The sequence below is a fragment of the Haliotis cracherodii genome, unplaced genomic scaffold (assembly GCF_022045235.1).
Source record: "Haliotis cracherodii isolate W230 unplaced genomic scaffold, xgHalCrac1.p SCAF_2, whole genome shotgun sequence".
Lineage (NCBI taxonomy): Eukaryota > Metazoa > Mollusca > Gastropoda > Lepetellida > Haliotidae > Haliotis > Haliotis cracherodii.
In genome coordinates, this window is record NW_027266275.1 from 22172961 (window position 1) to 22193769 (window position 20809).

The following is a 20809-nucleotide window of genomic DNA, read 5'->3' on the forward strand; positions in this document are numbered from 1 at the left end:
GTGTGTGTGTGTGTGTGTGTGTGTGTGTGTGTGTGTGTGTGTGTGTGTGTGTGTGTGTTATTTACAGACTGCCGTCTCATAGCTGGGATATTGCTATGCCTTGACAACCTATACCTTGATGACGCCATGCGTTTTCCAACACCGATTGTTTTTAACCCGTGGGGATACCGGGTAAGAACCAATGCTTGTCGTAAGAGGAGACGGAATGAATCCGGTAGTCAGGTTCGGTGGCTTGGTTGATGCAGGTCATTGTATCCCAATTTCGTGGATCGATGTTCCTGATCTCAATCACTGGATTGTCTGGTCCAGACTTAATGAATTACAGACCGGCGTCATGTAGCTAGAATATTGCTGACTGTGATGTTAAACAGCAAACCGCACTGATTGTTCTTTGATCAGGACCTTCCCTTCTGACCGAAATCTGGTTCACTTCGGTTCTGATACGTAACGATGTCTTTGATATTGTATAGCAGTAAGGAGACCTTTTCAATGTTAGTAATACTGATCCTTATGAAGATTCCCTATTGTCTGTGTTTTGACAGCAAAATAATTTACTGGCCGTTAAAGTATTTGCTCCTCTAGTTTATGAGACGACCCCGCCAAACAAACAGCTTCGATGATTTGTAGTCTCGTTATAAGGCGGTATTTAGGAATCGTGTCTGCTGTTCGAACAGCCGTAATGATATATTCTGTATACAGTACAACACGCCGTGAAGATCCGCGTTAGAATTGGTCTTCAGAAATCCATGCTTGTCGTAAGAGGCGACTAACGAGATCGGGGGACTTGGTTGATGCATGTCATCGTATCCCAATTGCGTAGATCGATACCCATGAAGTCAATCACTAGACTGTCTGGTCCAGACTCGATTATTTACAGACCGTCATCATATAGCTGGGCTAATGCGGCGTTAAGCCAAAAAAATATACAGTAAAACTTGCAGAAAAGCACCTCAATCTTTAGAGCTTTGTACAGGCCATGCTTATAAGAGTATATTTATATATTGTACATTCAAGTGAATTCCATCTTAATGAATTATTTATGTCACATGTTAGTACACTTCTATTCATTTAATGTTCCAGGATCCACATGAAGGGAGTGTGGACCCAGCTTATTCTAAACACAGTGTGTTGGTCATTTGCCTTCATCTCCATAAAGATGGTGGACACGATATTGAAATATCTATTTGCCATGTTTAATTTTTTACAGGTGAGTTTGGTCCTAAGTTGCATCTAGTTCAGTAAATCCTATGTTGGGTAGGCGTAGATTCAACACTGTGTTGCTTTCATTGTAGAGTTGAACCCAGGCATATATTTCTATTATTGCTGAAAAATGTTTTTCTGTTTATTTGGCTTCATTTAAAATATTTACTTTCATCTAACACAACTGATATGTTAGTACTTGCATAGAGCCTCCGCAACGGAGCCGCTGCTGTATAAAATAAAGTTATGAAACATGAAATTGTAAATATTCATGATCCGGAATATGTTTGGCTCTGTATTTTAACTTCGAGGAAACATACGGTAAATTCCGTTTCAAACACTCTTCCCTATAATGACAGTTGCAGTAATTTCATTCCATGAGTAAATTATTGTCGAGACGAATCATTTTATTTTACATAATACCCTATGAATATTTTGTCGTTGTTTCAGGGTGCTTTCTTCGTGGTATTTTTCGTCCTACTGCATGAAGAGGTGAGTGACGTGCATGTCTGGCATAGCTGTTTCTCTTCGAATTGTTCACTTTCTAATCTACATTTATATGCACATTTGATGAAAATATTGTGACGCCCTGGTGTGAGTATATTGGAAAGTGATGGTATTATGATGTGTGGTGATTCACCATTATGTCGAGTAATGGGTGAATATCTGATCAAATGGACTTGAATCGAATCGAAGGTCCATGTCAGATCGTCTTTTCCGGAATGTATGCGCGTGTGTTAACGCTTCGTGCCCAAGGCGCCAAGTGGTAATCCTCTGAAACATCACTTCTGGCTTTCGTCTCACATTACAGACAGACAGATAAATTTGTCTGTCTGTCTCACATTACACTGCCACGCGTTATTGAGGCGTTTACCCACATCCACTCACTTTAACACCCAAAATGACATTAAAGATAATATATTCTGATTGCACAATAACGTCTTGTTTTTAGTTGTCTTATGTTAAGCACCACTGGGACATCTAGTTCATAGATTTACTGATACGGTCATGAATGCAAAATAATCGTAGAAATAACGTGGTATTTCTGAAATATTGTTTTTACAGTCGTATATGAAGTTGGGATGAAAGATACTCTTCGGGTTGGAAGGGAAAGTATCCCAAACACTCTTTGTTATTTTCCTTTTACGTACATCAGATGTATTGGAAATCGTAGACACGTGCCCGATGAGAAAGACCTCCAGGTAATGCATCTCGGGGGCCATTGAAGCGTCGTACAATGTTCATGTACAGTGTAGTTTCCTGAAACAACAGTAATTTGCCGTTTAACATTTAGAAACATAACAACCGTTTGCAAAACTACTTGAGGCTTTGTTGTCAGTTATTATTTCAGATTATATATTTTACAAAATCGCATTAATTTTTTTTGACGATGTGGTTCAGGAACATTTCGGTTCTATTTTAATCCCTTGGCGAAATATGCATTTAAATTCCTTTAAGACCTCGTTTACACTTTATTAACTATATATTGAATATATATAATTGTACAGCAGTGTGTCTATCAAGGATAGATACCACCAGGTCAGGGAGTGTTTGCCGTATAACTGTCTTAGATACACGAGCTAAATTCTGTACAAACGTTTTATGTCCCACTCGAAAGCAAATAACAGATGCAGATATAAACGAGTAATACATTGTATTTACTAAGGGAGAAGCGATGCATCGATATTTGACTCAACAATCCCCGATACATTAAAGTTGGTATGGGACCGTATCATTTGGAAATGACTTCAGTTATCTGCAAGGTGAAAATGACCGACATGTTGGCTAAATAGCTTGACTATTAGTAAGTGCGGCGTAAAACAACAAAGCATATCTCATCATTACTATAGGGTATCGCGATATATATCTGATAGTTCACCTTTGTATTTACACACATACGTCAGTGTTTGTCTGTACAGTCAACTGCGGGTGTGACGATTTCAATTTCATCTCGATGTATTCCAAGTAACAACCGACCCAAATGGACTTATTTGTTTGTTTTTATCTAAATCGTAAGGCATTTGTGCAACGTTCGCCCAGATTTGATTTGTTAAACCAGTCGTGTTAATTTTTTGTTATAAATGATGATCTTAAGACATCTCCGCTCAAACCGATTTCCAATTACATTTGCAAAATATCAATCCGCGACCAAATGAAATTAGAATTGTTCATATAATGTATAAAATTAGTTTAATTCAGTGTTGGAATAGAAAGAATTGTAAATGAATCAGAAAGTAATTCATCATGCTTATCTCTTTTGTCTAAAGAAGCCATGTGCGGCCTTTGAATTAAACACGATAAAACTTTAACACAGTCAAACAGATCGATAGAGCAGAGACACATTAAAAGTTCTCAGTTTTTAACACAACCTTTTCGCCAGAAGGCTAAAAAAAAGACTGCGGGGTCCCCGAGGAGAGCCTAATATCTGATCGAGGGCCCTGTCTATTGCATTCGGCTTAATATCTTGTTTATTAGTCCTCTATAACGATCGTAAGGGCTTCGACAATGGCGGACATCGTCATTCTGTGCGGAGCTGTAGCGTAAATAGTGAACAGGCGCGTAGTGACAGATGGTGTTTAACGCGCGTAACAATGGCGGTTTTTTGTTTCCGGTAAGACACATTGTTGTGTGTACCTGGGCCGCCAGAGTGATTTGTCACTACAACTGTATTGTGATCGTATTGGACAGAGGTGAGAGGCTTGGGATATCCTTCTCTCGCGCACGCTTCAACACCATGGGTGATTTCACGCTTCTCTGATCCAGTGAAAACGGCTATTGTTACGGCGCACGCCGAAGTGCCTCTTCAAAAGCCGCTGAAAGGAGCCACGCGGCTGAGCAATGGGCTACGCGTTTTGTTGGCCTACATCAAAAAGACAAAATGCTACAGATAAGGTTTTCCGGAGATAGGGGGTATTTTATGATTGACTTGATAGGGGTGTAGTTTTATTATCCCAACAAAGCATTATTATGACTATTTGTATTTTGTGTCACCTCAATGCATCTTTGATCTTCAGTAATGGTGATAAAGTAATTGGACATTCTGTGGTGAAAACTCGGACGTCTCGGCAATAACCACAGGCATCCTCGCTGGTCAATTGTCCGAAAGGGAAGATCCTTTAATACCCGTTGATATGGCATCATTAGCCGAAATAACGTTTGACAGTCCCTATAGTTAAACGCTAGCAGCTTAACTAAACGCCCCGAGATAAATAATGAGCTATTAAGTTATGGTGTTCTTGGATTACAAGATGGAACATGAATAGTTAAGGGCCAAACATATGGCAACGGAACTTGGAATGTAATGTTATGTGGAGTACCTGAGGGTTCCATCAGGGCTGGTGGTTAAGGCACGGTTGGATGTCTGTCCGTATCATTAAAGCTAAGCATTTAATGCCAAGGCGTCATCTTGACTGCTGGGTGGATGTATGGGTCTGGTTAGTAGCGTAAGGAGGGCATGGTTTCCTGTGGTTCTTTCAAGCGAAGTCAGTCAATACAGAGTGTACCTATATGGTTTGCTGATTGGATGGAATAGTAATTGGTACTTAGGCAGGTGGGCTTGGTTTCTGATGGGTTAATAATTATATAGGAACCACAAAAGGGTTTGTGACACATGCTGTGCTGTGTTACTACAACGTTGATTAGTTTACTTAAAATAGGCTCGCTACAGCTATGACCTTTACATGTTCAAATGTAGCTAATAGTCGTATCATTTAGTACACTTTAATCGAGATGAAATAATGATGGAGGATTATCATTGAAGCAAAGCTGAATATCATTGAAGCAAATAAACAATTTATTGAGTTGAGTTTAAATGCAGTTTAATTACGTAGTTTTGTTCAATATTTTGTTAAGTGATATTTGATAGAAGTTTGAATTAGAACCCGTGATGTGGATGACGGAAACGATGGAAAAATAATAGCTGCGAACGATAATGATCAACTGTGGTCTGTTTGCATTATATTACGAATAACTGAGGAATTCTTAATTTCCTTTTTCTGTTATGGTTGAAGCGGGAGGGCATTTCCAAATATAGGAAGCATCAGTGACAAAAACATGATGTCCGATGCAATTCCCTATGTTGATTTGTTCCCGTGTTGTTTTATGAACAATTGACTTGTCTTTGCATGTGTTTGTGAAGTATGCGTCCGATGAGGCAGGATACGCTCACTTTTTCGCGAATACCTGGTGTCATCACAATTTGATAGTGATTCTAGATATCTTATGATTATGGACAATTTACTGGGGTTTTTGGTCGTTTTTAATCTCTGGGATTTGGGAACTATCCAAACACTGTGTTGCATCACGATCAACTTGCCTAAATTGTAGGCCACAAATAGACCAAAAAATGAAATATTTGATTTAAATTAAAACTTTGGTACAATTTGTCGGAGTCTCCAAACATAATAAAATTGTCCAGAATGAATATTGAATACAGAGTAGTAGCAGCTTCAAGAACACCCAAAAGCTGAAATAGATGGGACTGGATCTCTATACTAACACACTTTGAAACCTTACATCCTGCTTCTTCAACGTCTATATAATCGCCATGGTGTCACTGGTTTGCTTCGAGCAGAACATACTGAAGCAAAATGTAAACAAATATGATTCCTTGATTGATGGTTACCAGGGCAATATTGTGGGCTATTTGGTTTTTCCTTACCAGTGTTACCCTTGTGACCAATACCAAAGATGTAAGGATATTTCCGTTTGGAATACAGTAAACTACGGTTATAACGAACTCAAAGGGACTACTAATTTTAGTTCGTTATAACCGTAGTTCGTTATAAGCATATATACAGAATAACTTCAGCAAATAGTCGGGATCAAAAAGTAAGTTCGTTATCCGTCAGTTCGTTATAAGCGTGTTCGTTTTAACCGTAGTCTACTGTTTACTGTTTTACAATGTTTCTATTATTTTGGGTGGAGAATATTATGACATGTGTACAAACATAATTCAAAAGGACTCACCATTTATTAATTTGACTCCCAAGATTTCGTAATACACTAAAGTACGTTTATAACGAACACGCTTATAACGAACTGACGGGTATAACGAACGGGTTTTTATGTCCCGACTACTAGTATTTGCTATAGTTAAATATAGTTATGCTGTATATATGCTTATAACGAACTACGGTTATAACAAACTAAAGTTAGTGGTCCCTTTGAGTTCGTTTTAACCATATTTCCATATACACTGGTTATTAAATGAATATTTTCCTTGTTGTCTTAGCTAATTATGTCTCAAATTCATGTATCGATATTTTACAACATATACACATGTATACCTGTAAAATGTTTTGAAAATACTATTTGCTGTATTTTCTAGTTTACTAAACACGTTCTATCACGCATGTAGATGCGTTTATCATCGATCTGTTTGATCTATTTGTGATCCGAGCTGCACCAAACTGAATATTTTTAATTGTCACGAGTTAATGTACATTACTTGCCTTTCCAGATTGAAAGGTCGGTACCACTCTATAATATTGCTGTCTATCTTCAAACGATATTGATGCACTCAAATTGTACCAGAATTAATGCTAATTCCATCATTGAGTGGAAGTAGTATTTTTCCTGCATCAAAGTGCAAACATTTGTCACGGACAAGAAACAGAACTTTGAAATGTATTTAAGTTTTAATTCCATAGTTAATTTCTAATTTAACTTGTGAACGCGGATAACACAAACTACAAAGTATTTTCAATCATGGTTTGAGGAAACTGGGGTCAGGGGCCATTTGATCAGCTCTCAACCCGAAGCAGTGGCCATATGTTGCCCAGAGTCTCGGCAATATCTAGCCATAGTTAACTCACTTTCACTTCTATACCCCCTAACCTTTAATCTAATTTAGTTTAAAACATATCGTCGGTTCATTTGGAGAAATCAGAGAGCGGAACTGTGTCCATTGTTATGAGAATCAAGCGGCAGGCGTTTGTCAGTTGATAGCCTGTCGTTTCTCTTTTCACGATACCGAGTGTAAATAAAGGCGAAAGGCGCAACTACTCGATAACGATAATATCACGTGCACAAGGCCTTAATTACTAAACACAGCCAGACAAACGGCAATCGGCGAATTAGCAGATTACGTTAGGGGTGAATTAGCTCGTCGCATAAGCGAAGGCTTTAACTCAAGAACGTTCACGTTGCTAGTGATTAATTTGGAAAACTACACCAGGCAGAAACGACCATCTGTGTGTTTGATTTATAAAATCTTGTATTGTGCTTTGTGAAAACACACTCGGAAAAGACACCGAACTCAATCGTGACGATGCAAGACGTGCACGCGCAGGACATGTGCGCCACCGACGCGAGATTCTCTCCAATTATCTCAGCTGATTGTGAAAGCCATATTCTCGGTACTGTTTAATCAAATTAACGCCCATACTTGGCCCATTCATGTTTAGATAACTCGTAAACATCTTGGAATACGGCGCTGAAAATAAAAAGTTCGTCCCCACATTAATCATAAGAAGTTGACGCTTCGTTGATGGGCCATACGGAATGAATACACTCAGAGTTTGTCTTGCGAAATTACAACCAAGATTCACTTCGATATTTCATCTGTTTCACGAGAAAATGTAGCATATTTAATGTATCATTCATGACGGCTAAAGGAAATATCGATACGATTGCAAATTGTAGCACAGAGAAATGACGGGTGTTTTTCAGCTCGATTAGTTAATTCTGTTCCCTTTCACACCGCAACAGTTATTTATACTAACTGTCTAAAGAGCCATGTAATTCCGCGAGTTTAAAGAGAATTTGACGTTCAATGTTTGGGGAACGCTGCTTGACTCTGGGTTAAAAGTCAGAGCGTCCCCCAATCTCGAGGAAGGGCCAGATCCCATTAAACCACCACCGTTCACATTTATGGTATTCTGCCACGGACAATATTCTTCATAACTGTTTTAATATGTTTTACGGAGGCGACGCTAATTGAACTGAATTTTAAAATTGAGAAAATCAAATCAAGGGATGGAAGTATTTCAAGCATTCAAATTCTCTTCCACTTTGTGCATTCATCATTCTAGAACTACTAAGCGATGTATGTGGTGGTGCAATTAATTAATGGTGCATTTGTATATCCTCAACGGGCTGTTTGTAAATTGAAACTTATTATCTTGATGCACATATAGCAGAATTTCTGCTGGTACAGCAAATTTGAATATATTATGCATTGGTATGAGCGAATGTAAGTCGAATCCTATATGTCAACAATATGATACTCTTTGTGTGTCGTTAAACGCCACACTCAGCAATATTCCACCTATAACGGCGGTCTGTAAATAATCGAGTCTGGACCAGACAATCCAGTGATTGACATCATGAACATCGATCCACGCAACTGGGATACGATGACATTCATCAACCACGTCAGCGAGCCTGACCACCCGTTCCCGTTAGTCGCCTCTTACGACAAGCATAGTCGCCTTTTACGGCAAGCATAGTCACCATTTACGGCAAGCATGGGTTGCTGATGACCTATTCTAACCCGGATCTTCACGGGTCTGATACTCTTTGGAGGGAGGTAAAAGGAGAGAAAGCAGAGCTACCAGTGTGGAAGTAGTGTTCTTTTGAAAACATTTTCATCTGTGTTAGGGAGCAAATAACGATCCAGACACTATTGTATGGTTAGGTTATATATTAAAGAAAGCGTCATGGATAGCCATAGGCGTTGTAATTAAGTGCTGAGGGTCATCACTTGGGGGCTTTCCTCCTACATCCGGCTGACACGCCGTGAAATACCTGAAATAGTATACATAGTGACGTGAACCCCGATCTCACCCAAACTCCCATCAACGTTAAGCTTACACGCCGAAATAAATCAAATACCTTTCAAAGGGATGTTAAAGGGAGATTACGCAAGGGCAAATTGGCAGTCATTGCATGTTTGAATCAAGTCTTTTGTTCGTTTGTTTCTTTGTTGCTTAACGCCGCACTCAGCAATATTCCAGCTTTATGACGGCGGTCTGTAAATAATCGAGTCTGGACTAGACAATCCAGTGATTGACATCATGAACATCGATCCATGCAAATGGGACACGATGACATGCACCAAGCAAGTCAGTGAGCCTGACCACCCGATCCCGTTAGTCGCCTCTTACGACAAGCATAGTCGCCTTTTACGGCAAGTTTGGGTTGCTGAAGACCTATCTAACCCGGATCTTCACGGGTGCAATAAAGGCTTTCAAAATATCAAATCTTCTAACAACTGGCTTTTTTTGTCTGATAACTCACAGTTTACGATATTTTATAAACCGAACAGGTTTAAATTCCCCTCACTACTTAAAGACAATGACTCAAGACATTGATTATTACGTGGAGGCCTCAGTCGGAAATGAGCAACGGCGGAGCCAAGTCCCTTTAGATACAACTCACTCACTAATACATAGTTGTTGCTATGGTACATATTAGTCCGTATGCTATGGTTCAGTTGAATGTTTATGGTATAAAGGAATGTTCATTGGCACTGGTATACTGAATTTTTGTCCAAATGCTGTGGTTGTGTTTCTGGAGTATATTTACCCGTAAAGGTTTGTGTTTACTGAGACCGCCTCCGTGGTCTAGTGGTAGAGCGTCCGCCCGGAGAGCAGAAGGTCCGGGGTTCGACCCCCGATCGCGTCATACCAAAAGACGTTAAAAGATGGTACTGTTTGTTACCCTGTCTGGCGCTCGGCATTAAGGGGCTTAAAACAAGGACTGGTCGGCTCGGAGTCAGTATACTGAGTGGGATATTCATGTTAAACTGCGGCATGGTATCTCAGTGAGTTAGCACTATAAATAGGCATCAGCCCAAACTAGTACAAGCAGCCACACAAACACACACAAGTACATGCACGTCGCTATATAAGTGCAATAATCTTGGACGCGACGTTAAACCCCATTTCACCTCACCTTGTGTTTACTGAATACCACACTGGGTCATAATGTCCACCAGAAGCATTTATAGATGGGACAAAATAACAGTTTGATGTTCAAAATGAAATACTTCAGTACACTTCTGGAATAAGTTGGGGTTCCTAGTATTTATGCATCCTACATTTAACATTTGCTAAACAATCAGAACCATACATGCTAAAAAATTATGAATATGTTAACTATAAGCGACAATAACAATTTCCATAATCATAACAAAACTCCGAAAAGAGTAGACTCCATTGTCCGTTTCCGAGGTATGATAAGGATGTGTTTAATGAAACACTTTCAAATTGTAATGATACCAGATTCAAGTGTGTCCCACCACAACATTGGCACCCGTCACAAACACATGCATTGGCAAGTCAATTGTTCACCTGAAACAAACCCGCTTTTTGATACAAGGCAAAATAGGGAACTACATCGGACATAACTTTGGTCACGGATGAGTCAAATTTGGAAATGTCTTCCATATATCTACCATGAAACGTTTTGAAAGCTTTAATGAGGCCTTGCATTTTGTAGCCCCGAGCAATCAACTTTTGAACATGAGTCGTAGGACTCGCTTTGAAATCGTCGTGGAAAGAATATGCTCGATTTCATCTCAAAAGTTGTGAAATATAGACACCAAAGGCTTGAGGTCCTTGGGTATTGCTGGACATAAAAGGAAAGTTGTCCTCCATTCTTGTGGATACTTTTGTCACTTTGACTCGCATATACATGTATCTAAATATGAAACAGATGTGTCTCTTTTATTTCTGGTTCAGGTGGGTAAATCAGTGGAAAAGCCAATTGGCTAATGGAACGTTATTGAACTGTGTCAGATCATCGCTATACATGGAGTTTAAGATAAACTTATTTGGCAATGTTCCTTGTTTTGATATATGTTTCAACCAAATTGGATTTGTAAAATACGTTTTGCGAACACAGGGAAACATCATTTAAAACATGTAGGAATTCAATGGCTTTGATAAAGGCAAAACATGGATAACTAAAGAAGAACGTACAGTGATACATGGTCAAGGAAACCAGGAGCGATTGTTGCTCCGAACACCGTGAGCCGTCCATGTTTCTTTCAAAGATTTAATCGTGTTAAAAGGTAACGAGCCGATGTCTGCACCAGCTGATAACTTGAGAAACACACATGGACGGTTTAGACAATTGTGTCAATTCTACCGGAACTACTGGTGTTAGGAAAAACACAGAGAATATGGATGACTTCTAGAACGAGCTCTACAGATTTACACGATTCATGAAATACAAGTATTGGGTCGGAAGAGTTACTGTATATCATTTTAATTTGAAACGAAAAAGTTCTTCGCTTAATGGTATGTGTCGTGGATCGTGAAGGTTTTTCTGGGAATGGTCTGGATATAAAGTAAGTATAAAGAACGCCATGAAACATTATCTAAATTGAAAATATGGCACTTAATGTAAACTATCAAGGGAAAAGTTAAGAGCAATACGTTTTCATAAAATATGAGTTCTGTCAAAGAGAACGTATAATATTATTGATGAGTTCTGGTAGAAAACGTCTGGTGGCGCTCTGCTGACCTTGAGAAGTCCTGGGAGTTTACTCTGGAACCAAGGGGATGAGTGCATGGTACGGGGCTTTTCTATATGTAACTCCAATGCGGAGAAAGGATTAAGGGCCAATTGGCATTGTACATATTGGGTCCGAAGAGGGTAATTTGTATGCATGTAATTCATATCATTGTTGTGCCATTGTGATAGGTATTAGCATTTGAGGAAAACGGTCAATTGCTTTAAACCTTTCAAAATTATGTCTCGATTTCAAACTGATTGTTGGACTGTTTCATGCTGCGACAAGCTTACGTTTATTGTATTTTATTGTTCGAGAATGTTTGCGTGCAGTATGGCAGTAAGTGTAGTACAAGCATGTTGAGTTTTTTTCATTGACACCTCGTGGTTCTGATCTATGTGGAAACTACCGGACAAAAGGGAAAATATACTATGTTTGGTGGTGGCTCAAATGAACGAAACAAGGAATGGTTATTCGAGGGTGATGTATTTGACACGGGTATGGGTTATTATGATATATGTATTGTAAATTCCCCCTTGATTAATAGACCGCCCCCGCTGTATAGTGTTTTTAGCGGTCGTTCGATTCCCGGCCACGCCAAAGAGACACTCAAAGATAGTACTTGTTGTCACCCTGTCTGGCGTTCGGCATTAAAGGGTTAAAACAAGGACTGGTCGGCTCGGAGTCAGTTTACTGTGTCTGAGTGGTGTATTCATGTTAAAACTGCGGCATGGTATCTAAGTGGGCTAGCACAATAAACCGGCATTCGCCAGGAGTAGTACAAGCAGACACTCGCACACACACACACACACACACACACACACACACACACACACACACACACACACACACGCGTGCATGCACGTCGCTGTATAAGTGCAATCATCTTGAACGCGACGTTAAACCCCATTTTATCTCACCTCAACTAAGATTAACATTACGATATATATTTTGAAGCCTCGTGCTCACAACGAACGTATCATGCTGGTAGTTTACAGACCCCACATCATAGTGTGTGCGTACTTGATGAATGAGTCATTGATAATGAACGCCACTCACACACTGAAGAGCTGAACACAATTCCTAAAAGTCTTTCTAAAATTATACAGGCGATTTGATAATGTATGTATAATCTCTCTATGCGACTGACCCTTAAAACGATTCCCTTTAAACGAAGAAGATCATTGTATGTGAATGACATGAGACATATTCCTATATGATGTGTACATGTGCAAATAGCCAACAAATATATCAAGGGATATACATGTATATGTTACAAGTGTGTCACAGGGCACTCATATAGAGTGAGTGAGTATAGCTTTACGCCGCTTTTAGCATTATTCCAGCAATATGACGGCGGGGGACACCAGAAATGGGCTCCACACATTGTACCCAGGTCAGGAATCGAACTCAGGTCTTCGGCGTGATGGACCCGTGAAGATCCGGGGTAGAATAGGTCTTCAGCAACCCATGCTTGCCGTAAAAGGCGACTAACGGGATCGGGTGGTCAGGCTCGCTGACTTGGTTGATACATGTCATCGATCCCAATTGCGTGGATCGATGCTCATGGTATTAATCACTGGATTGTCTGGTCCAGACTCGATTATTTACAGACCGCCGTCATATAGCTGGAATATTGCTGAGTGCGGCGTTAAACAACAAACCAACCAACCAACTTCCGTAAACGCTTTAACCACGAGGCTACCCTACCGCCCCGACTCATAAAGATGTCCCAAGAAGAACACTACTTTGATCCATCTCAAACCATGCCATATTCCAGAGGTGTAAGTGGTCCATCATGGTTATAATTATCCTAACTGTAATGTTACAGATGTCAGTGGCACGATTACTTCAGTGATAATCATTAAAATAACACTCTCGATAGGAAATGGATACGTGTACTTTCCGTTTTTCTGAGAAGCAGGACTCGACCTAGGGTCTTTAGGTTGATTAAAGTTCGTGTAATCTCCTCGACAGTAGTGTTTATAAATATTGCTGGACAATAAAAGCAGGTATCAGTTGGCAGTAAAACTACACATTACAAATTAACAAAATAAAATGTCAGCTTGGGGCTTTATCCACGCTAGTAGGTCACGACCTCGTTCTGATTTTGCCACGCCTACAATTCTGCCGTAAATCCTATCTAAACAGATCCACGTGACAAAGTCGTAACTTTGATGTCGTTAACGTGCTGACCAGACGGAGCTGTGAGATGACCAGCGGTACTCTCTGACTGCGACAGATTGACCAGTGTTGCCTTGCCATACACGGACAGCTGGACACTATAATTAATATTAACACATCCCTTGACCCGTACAATACAGCCCATTTCAAACTAATACGCTCTGAGTGTTTGATGTTTCAAAATCGTTAATCACCCGGCTGTAACGTTTCGACGGGTTTTCTCGCGAGATGTTGTCAGCGATAGCGTTATTAATACGACTGGCTAACGAGATTCTGATTTTAAGATGCTTATGTTTGAGTTGATATTGAAGGCTGTCATCCAACGTCGAATCATTAAAGATAATTTATTAAGAACGTTCGAGACTTATAGCACAATAAGACAGTTCGTGAATACGCTATAACAGTAAATGTCCAGAAATCACTTGAAGAGAATATTCGGACCATTGAGTAATCATGAAGGCTGCATTTAAGATCAAAATAAAAATGGTGATAATAACTGATTTTGATGATGATGGGGCACCTTTGTCCTTTGTGCATGCAAATATTTCTTCTCTATTTCTCCTATTATTTGAGACCGATGACCAGATAAGGTATCGGTTCTTAATTAAACGTATGTTGACACGAAAACAAGAACGGCCACGTCGTTCCTTAAGAAGTGTATCTATCACACTTACCGTACATGTAAATCAGTGTTTTACAATGCATACTCGCTTATACCATGGCGTATTGAAGTAAATAATATTCCATTACCAAATGGACAAATACATTACACATTGAAGCCTCGTTGTTTCAGAACCTTTAATTTCGGATACCCCGTGTGGTTCAGAATGTCTACTTGATTATAGGACATTATTAGTAGGTATCTCTGATTCGTTAATCCGGATTTGTTTATCCGCATGATTTTATTAGAAACGGTAAGTCCGGATTAAAGTTCTTACGGTATGAACTACATGGTAATATTAACCGTTATATAAAAAAGCATGTGCAATGTATATAAATTCAGTTTCATGTTTGGTCATTAGGCACTGATGGTCTTACCGATCTGGTAAGCTATCAAAACAGTACGATAAGCACACTAATAATGCATATGTGATATATAACGTCAACTCCAGAGAATAGCCAGTCTCGATTATCGACCGAAACAGATTCCACTGGGCATAAAAGGCAAACTAATGGTGCAGATATATGAAGGGATCATTGAAAATAAGTGATGACACCAGGTGTTCGCGTTTAGGGTAAATGACACTCCGTGTAAGGGTAAGTGAAACCCTGTTTATCTGGAAATTCCCCCAAACGATATCTGTCACGAACGCTTGTATACATACAAAGGACATTAACAATGATTAGTTAATCCGAAAAACACTTGATCTGAACAATACCATCTGGATTAACGTGGTTATACTGTCCACGGACGATGACAAGGACCGTGAATACGACAGGTTTCAGGACAATGGGATCAATGTACTAAATGTCCAGATTTTCCACAAGAACTAAACGTCTCCATCATACGAGCTGGTTCATCAAGACAGACGAGTACCACTCATGTGGAGTAGCCATTGCATGACGGATGTTAAGAGCAATTAACTCGCCAGAACGTCCACTGGCGTGGAAGTGACCACTACTTGACAGTGACCAAAGGACAGTAATTACCATGGTCATCGCAGCGAAGACATCTGTTCAGATAAGACTTTACCCTCGTGATTCAACCAAAGTGTTGAGGTAGGAAGGTGTCAATAGCTATTTTGTTATTCCTTCATGACATGTATCCCTTTACTCTTCGGTAAAGAGACCAAAGGCGAAAAAGGTGTTCTTAAAGTTAAAAATAATTATATTTTATGCATTAGAAGTACATTTGGGTTATTGGTTTGTTTAACTTTAGGACGGGGTAAAATATAAGCATATGTTTGTATGTACATGAGTTCAAAAACATGTTTTCGTAAAGGTAGCATCTGGTACAATTATACGGACGTAGAATCTTGAGATTAGTTGTGTATGAAGAATCACACTTTTGTCCAATTGACAATTCAATTACGATAATACCCTATAACTACACTCTGAAACTTCATTTGGGGTCATGGATAGCCCTGTCGTCTAAGGCGCCGGAATACTCTCAGAGCGATATCGTTTCCTTTTGGTCACAACATAATGATTATCGCCTTATGTCGATACTGTGCTTGTCTCGAACTATGGAAATCTTCGAAAGTGTTCGATGATCTCCAGAATTTCGAGTAAACGAGGTGACTGTATTGAATAGATATATCCCATCAGAACAATATACCTGGTTTTGTTATATATGATGGTCATCGATTATCTCGAACTATATGTTACACGACGTATTTTTCGATGATCCCGAAGACTTCCAGTTAAATATATCTCGTTGTATTCAACTACATTTCTCCCAGCAGAACTAGACGCCTATAGCTTCATATATGGCGTACTCCGCTTATCTCGATCTACATATATCGCCACATATGTTCTATGGTCCAAGGGGGTTCGAAAATGCATATATGATTAACAAGGTACCAGTAAAATAGAATCAAACCGACTTATATCTTAAATGCCATCTCTCTGACTAAGTGATGCTATAACCCACCAGTGATCTGTTCGCTCATATAGGTGTCAGCCGTCAAGCTGGGTGTCTGTTTTCTGTCCAGTCTTGTTGCCGGACCACCATCTCGCAGATGGAAAAGTTCATATCATATGCCATACTGCCATAAAGCTGTAATGTGCCTCTCGCTGATCTAATTGTCCCAAGACAATGCACAGAACGTAATGATGTGCGAGTGATTACTGGCGCTGCAGACTGAAAATGACATGCAATTGTAACAACGGTTCGTGTTGCTTCTCACGCTAGCGGACAAGCGCAGCAGGGGCCTGTGCGCGTAATCAAATTGCAAATTTCCATTCCTGAAAGGAAGGGAAGCATTTTAACCTTGTGGGATCCTAGCGTTTTTGTATGTCGGAAGTACAAAGGACATTCACATAAAATTTGACTTTTTGTGATTTATTTGCATGGAAGAATTTATGAGTTTATCAAGGCTTGTATTTGTATATCTACGGCGAACATGGTATGGTTTGTGCATCACTTATTGTTTTAGCGTGTGCATATATCAACTTGAGGATTATTGCTGTGTCTGAGGGTTTTATTGACGTAAGAAGATCATACAGACCGTCTTATATTGGTATAAGGACCATTGTGAGTTGGTTTATGTTTTGAGAGAGATGTTTGTTTCTATTATTCAGTAAGCGGATTATGCCCGTTCAGGGCGATGGTGATTTATTGCATAACTTTTATGGCTGTCTATTCTATGCATACAAAGGATATTATTTACTACAAGTGTTAGATATTGACTAGCATACAATAATCATATTCATCAAAGTAAACAGTTATGTGTAAGAATAATATAAATATATATTAAAATGTGTATAAGAATAACACAAATATATTGATTATAATATGTACATCTTACTTTTTTCTTAGACATATTGTCTATAATGTAGTCATTCTCATGAACATTGTTCGTAAAGATGCGTCAGTACTATCGTTTGTATCGACTTCTAGATGAACTGTTTTCACAGAAATTGTTTTTTGATATTGATGAGATGGACGAATTAAGGCTCCTGTTATACCAAATCCAAATATAAATCGTTAGAATTTATTATCAATTCCACATACTGCTCAGATGGTTAACAGACAAGAACCGATAATTACCCACTGTGCCAAACCAGAAATCAGTTTCTAATCAAGTCAAATTGATTACTGCAAACCCAGACGAAATCAACACCGTCCTGCAAACGTAAGATTAAGACAGGATGGCCGACTCATCCTAGACTAATCCGGTTGCCACTAAAACCTGGCTGGGAGCAGATTGTGGAACGAACGCTACCGAGAGCCGACAGCTGGTCAGGTGGACAATTAGTATCCTCCACTGACCACAAATCTACATGGGCAGTTTCAGAGAGAATAGCCATTCAAGAGGATAATGAATAAAATCATTTGTTTAGGGAATTAACTACGTTTAGGGTACCCAATAGAGTTAAAGCTTTGATTAGCAGGCTCTGTGTTCACGACCCGTGTCCCAACCCGTCTCGGCGTTCGGAGTGGCTTGCCTCCAGATTTCATAGAACAGACGGTCCTGGAGAAGTCATTGTCTTGAGGCATTAAGACTGTGGGCAGTGAACACGAACCATCTGAATTGTCAACTGGTTGGCTTTTAATGACTGGAAAGGCGAAAACAACATGCATTGTTTAGCTGCTGTTCGCCCGGTTTGAAATTTGGCTCGGGGCAATGTTGGGAGGAACGGATGGGTGTTGTGTTACTTATTTAAAAGTTAGTAAAAGTTAATTCAGATGTAATTGGCGACTTTTCGCCTCTGTTGTGCACGGGAAACGGGTGACAGTTGGACTTTGTCAGAGATTGAAATGATTTGCCCCTGTGCCTGAGTCACTGATCAAATCGAGACGTATTCCTGAAGGGATTGTAATTTAACTTTTAGATCGCCCCGCATATGTGAATGTTTGTCGCACATTTGATGATCATTTGTCCTTTTTTGCATATTAATGTAATACTATCGCATGTTATTAGATTTAAATGTTTTGAACTGTGAATTTCCCATGATTCATTTTAATGAAGCAATTCGATATGATGACTGTCTTAATTAAGATATTATGAAATTAAAATTTAATTTTTTAAAATGAAAAGTATGAACATAATCATATTTAGGTAATGGCAAATCATATTATTTGTAACTGATATAATAACACAAAATCAAATAATATTATCCCATTTAAATGTTACGTAAATATGATTAAAATGTAATTTTAAAAACACTACAATCATTTTCTGTCAAAGTCTATTTACGAGTGTAATGCTCAGGAGCTATGAGTTCTTTCAACCAATTATAAGACAATAAATAAGAATGCCATCAATACCTAACATATATGAATCATTAATAATTAATTTAAAGTGAGCAAAGTTAACAACAAAATATCCATATCAGTTATATTGTCTATTGAATTTGATAACAACTGCTAATATTATAAAATGACGGTCAAAGAAACATAATTTAACTTCTTGAATTATGCAAATTGGGATAATATACTGTCAGCCATATTGTAAGAAGTAAATTTAAATATCACATATTCGCAATTGACAACATCTTTGAATAGAAAAATCAAATCATTTTCTGTAATGACTTGCACCGAGTACCATTCTGACACTGCGACATTTCAGAAGTGTCAATTATGAGATATCATCGACTTTCATCAACGAAGAAAGCAACGGTGTCGATATGCCGGAAAATCTTAAGACGAATCTGACATATTTTACCTTCTCAAAGGAGCATTTGGTCTTTCTTTAAATTCAAGACAAGTCACACTAACTTGCTCGTTGTTGGTTTAATGTACCCAAAATTGCAACATCTAGGGGCGTAATTTCCAGGCCAACATATCATCTTCGAAACGCTAGGGTTTAATTAATTTTTCTGCCTTTTCTTCGCCTCCCTCTAACACAATAAGGATCTTGTTTATGCCCATGAGTTCCGACACAAATATGTTTTAGGGGCACGTGCAACTCGAGCTCAGCGTCTGCTGTCAGTTGGCTTGTCGTTTAACTAATGCAATTTTTGTATCGAGTGTCTACATTGACTGAATCTAACACAGTTAGCACGGCGTTACATTAAGCAGTGCTTGCGAATTGGATCAAAGGTTTTGTTTGTTAAATAGTAAAGTGTCTTGAAATATGCGTGTTAATTGTGCTGGAATATGTTCAGTTGTTACAATGTAACATTTTTACAAATTAAATAACGGATTGTTCTGAACTTTTTGTAATTACATTAAAAGTAAAAAGTGACACTGTTTGCCCGTAAGAGGCATTTTTCAAGCTCTCTCCACGATTTTCTTGAGGATGTGGAGTGGTAGATTTTTATCAAAGATTGAAGTTCAGATGACGTCAATGTTTGTAAACTTTGTCAAATTTTCAGTTGCATTAAGACGATTGGTTTAAAATATATCTCGATACTGTTCGCAAACACTTTTTTTTCGTTTTTGCCTCGACATGTTGCGAAACATCTTTTTTCATCGCTTCGCGATCAGATGACAGGTAATAATTTATTCCATAAGCTTTAGTCAGCTATTGTGTTATTGATAAGAATTGTGATTATACACCACACAGTGTTGCATACTTTCACCGACCGCCGCGGTGTGGTGGATAGAGCGTCTGCCCGGAGTGCGGGAGGTCGATGGTACGAGCATCTAAAAAAGATTAGCTGCCTCATACCGAGAGACGTTAAGATTTGTTTGTTTGTTGTTTAACGCCGTACTCAGCAATATTCTAGCTATATGACGGCGGTGTGTAAACAATCGAGTCTACTGATTGATATCATGAGCATCGATCCTCGCAACTGGGATACGATGTTATCAACCAAGTCAGTGAGCCTGACAACCCGATCCCGTTAGTCTCTCACGACAAGCAAAGTCGGCTTTTACGGCAAGCATGGGTTGCTGAAGGCCTATTCTAACCCAGATCTTCACGGATGGAAAGACGTTAAGAATGGCAATACTGTAACCCTATCTGCTCTATACCCGTAAAGATCCGGGTTAGTATAGGTCTTCCAACAACCCATGCTTGTCGTAAGTAGCGACTAACGGGTGGTCAGGCTGGCTGGTTGATGCATGTCATCGCGTCCCAATTGCGTGGAGCGATGTTCATCATGTCAATCACTGGATTGTCTGGTCCAGACTGGATTATTTACTGACCGCCGTCATAAAGCTGGAATATTGCTGAGTGCGGCGCTAAACAAATGAAACAAACGAACTATCTGGCTCTAAGGGGACATAAGGAAAACTGGCACACACACACACACACACTCACACACACACACGCGCGCGTGAGTGAACTATAATCTTGAACGCGACGTTCAACCCCATTACACATCACCTTATGTTCTAGGGTGATACTGCAT

The 20809-nt window shown here is 39.3% G+C and overlaps 1 protein-coding gene across 2 annotated transcripts in view; it reads left to right on the plus strand.

Moving 5' to 3' along the window:
- LOC139467418 (cadherin EGF LAG seven-pass G-type receptor 1-like) overlaps positions 1-20809 on the plus strand; it is a 131205-nt gene that overhangs the window by 100812 nt on the left and 9584 nt on the right. For both annotated transcript variants that reach the window (XM_071248978.1, XM_071248979.1), the window contains exons 23-24: positions 1081-1207; positions 1651-1692. In XM_071248978.1, coding sequence (XP_071105079.1) covers positions 1081-1207; positions 1651-1692 — 169 coding nt within the window. The remainder of the gene's footprint in view (positions 1-1080; positions 1208-1650; positions 1693-20809) is intronic.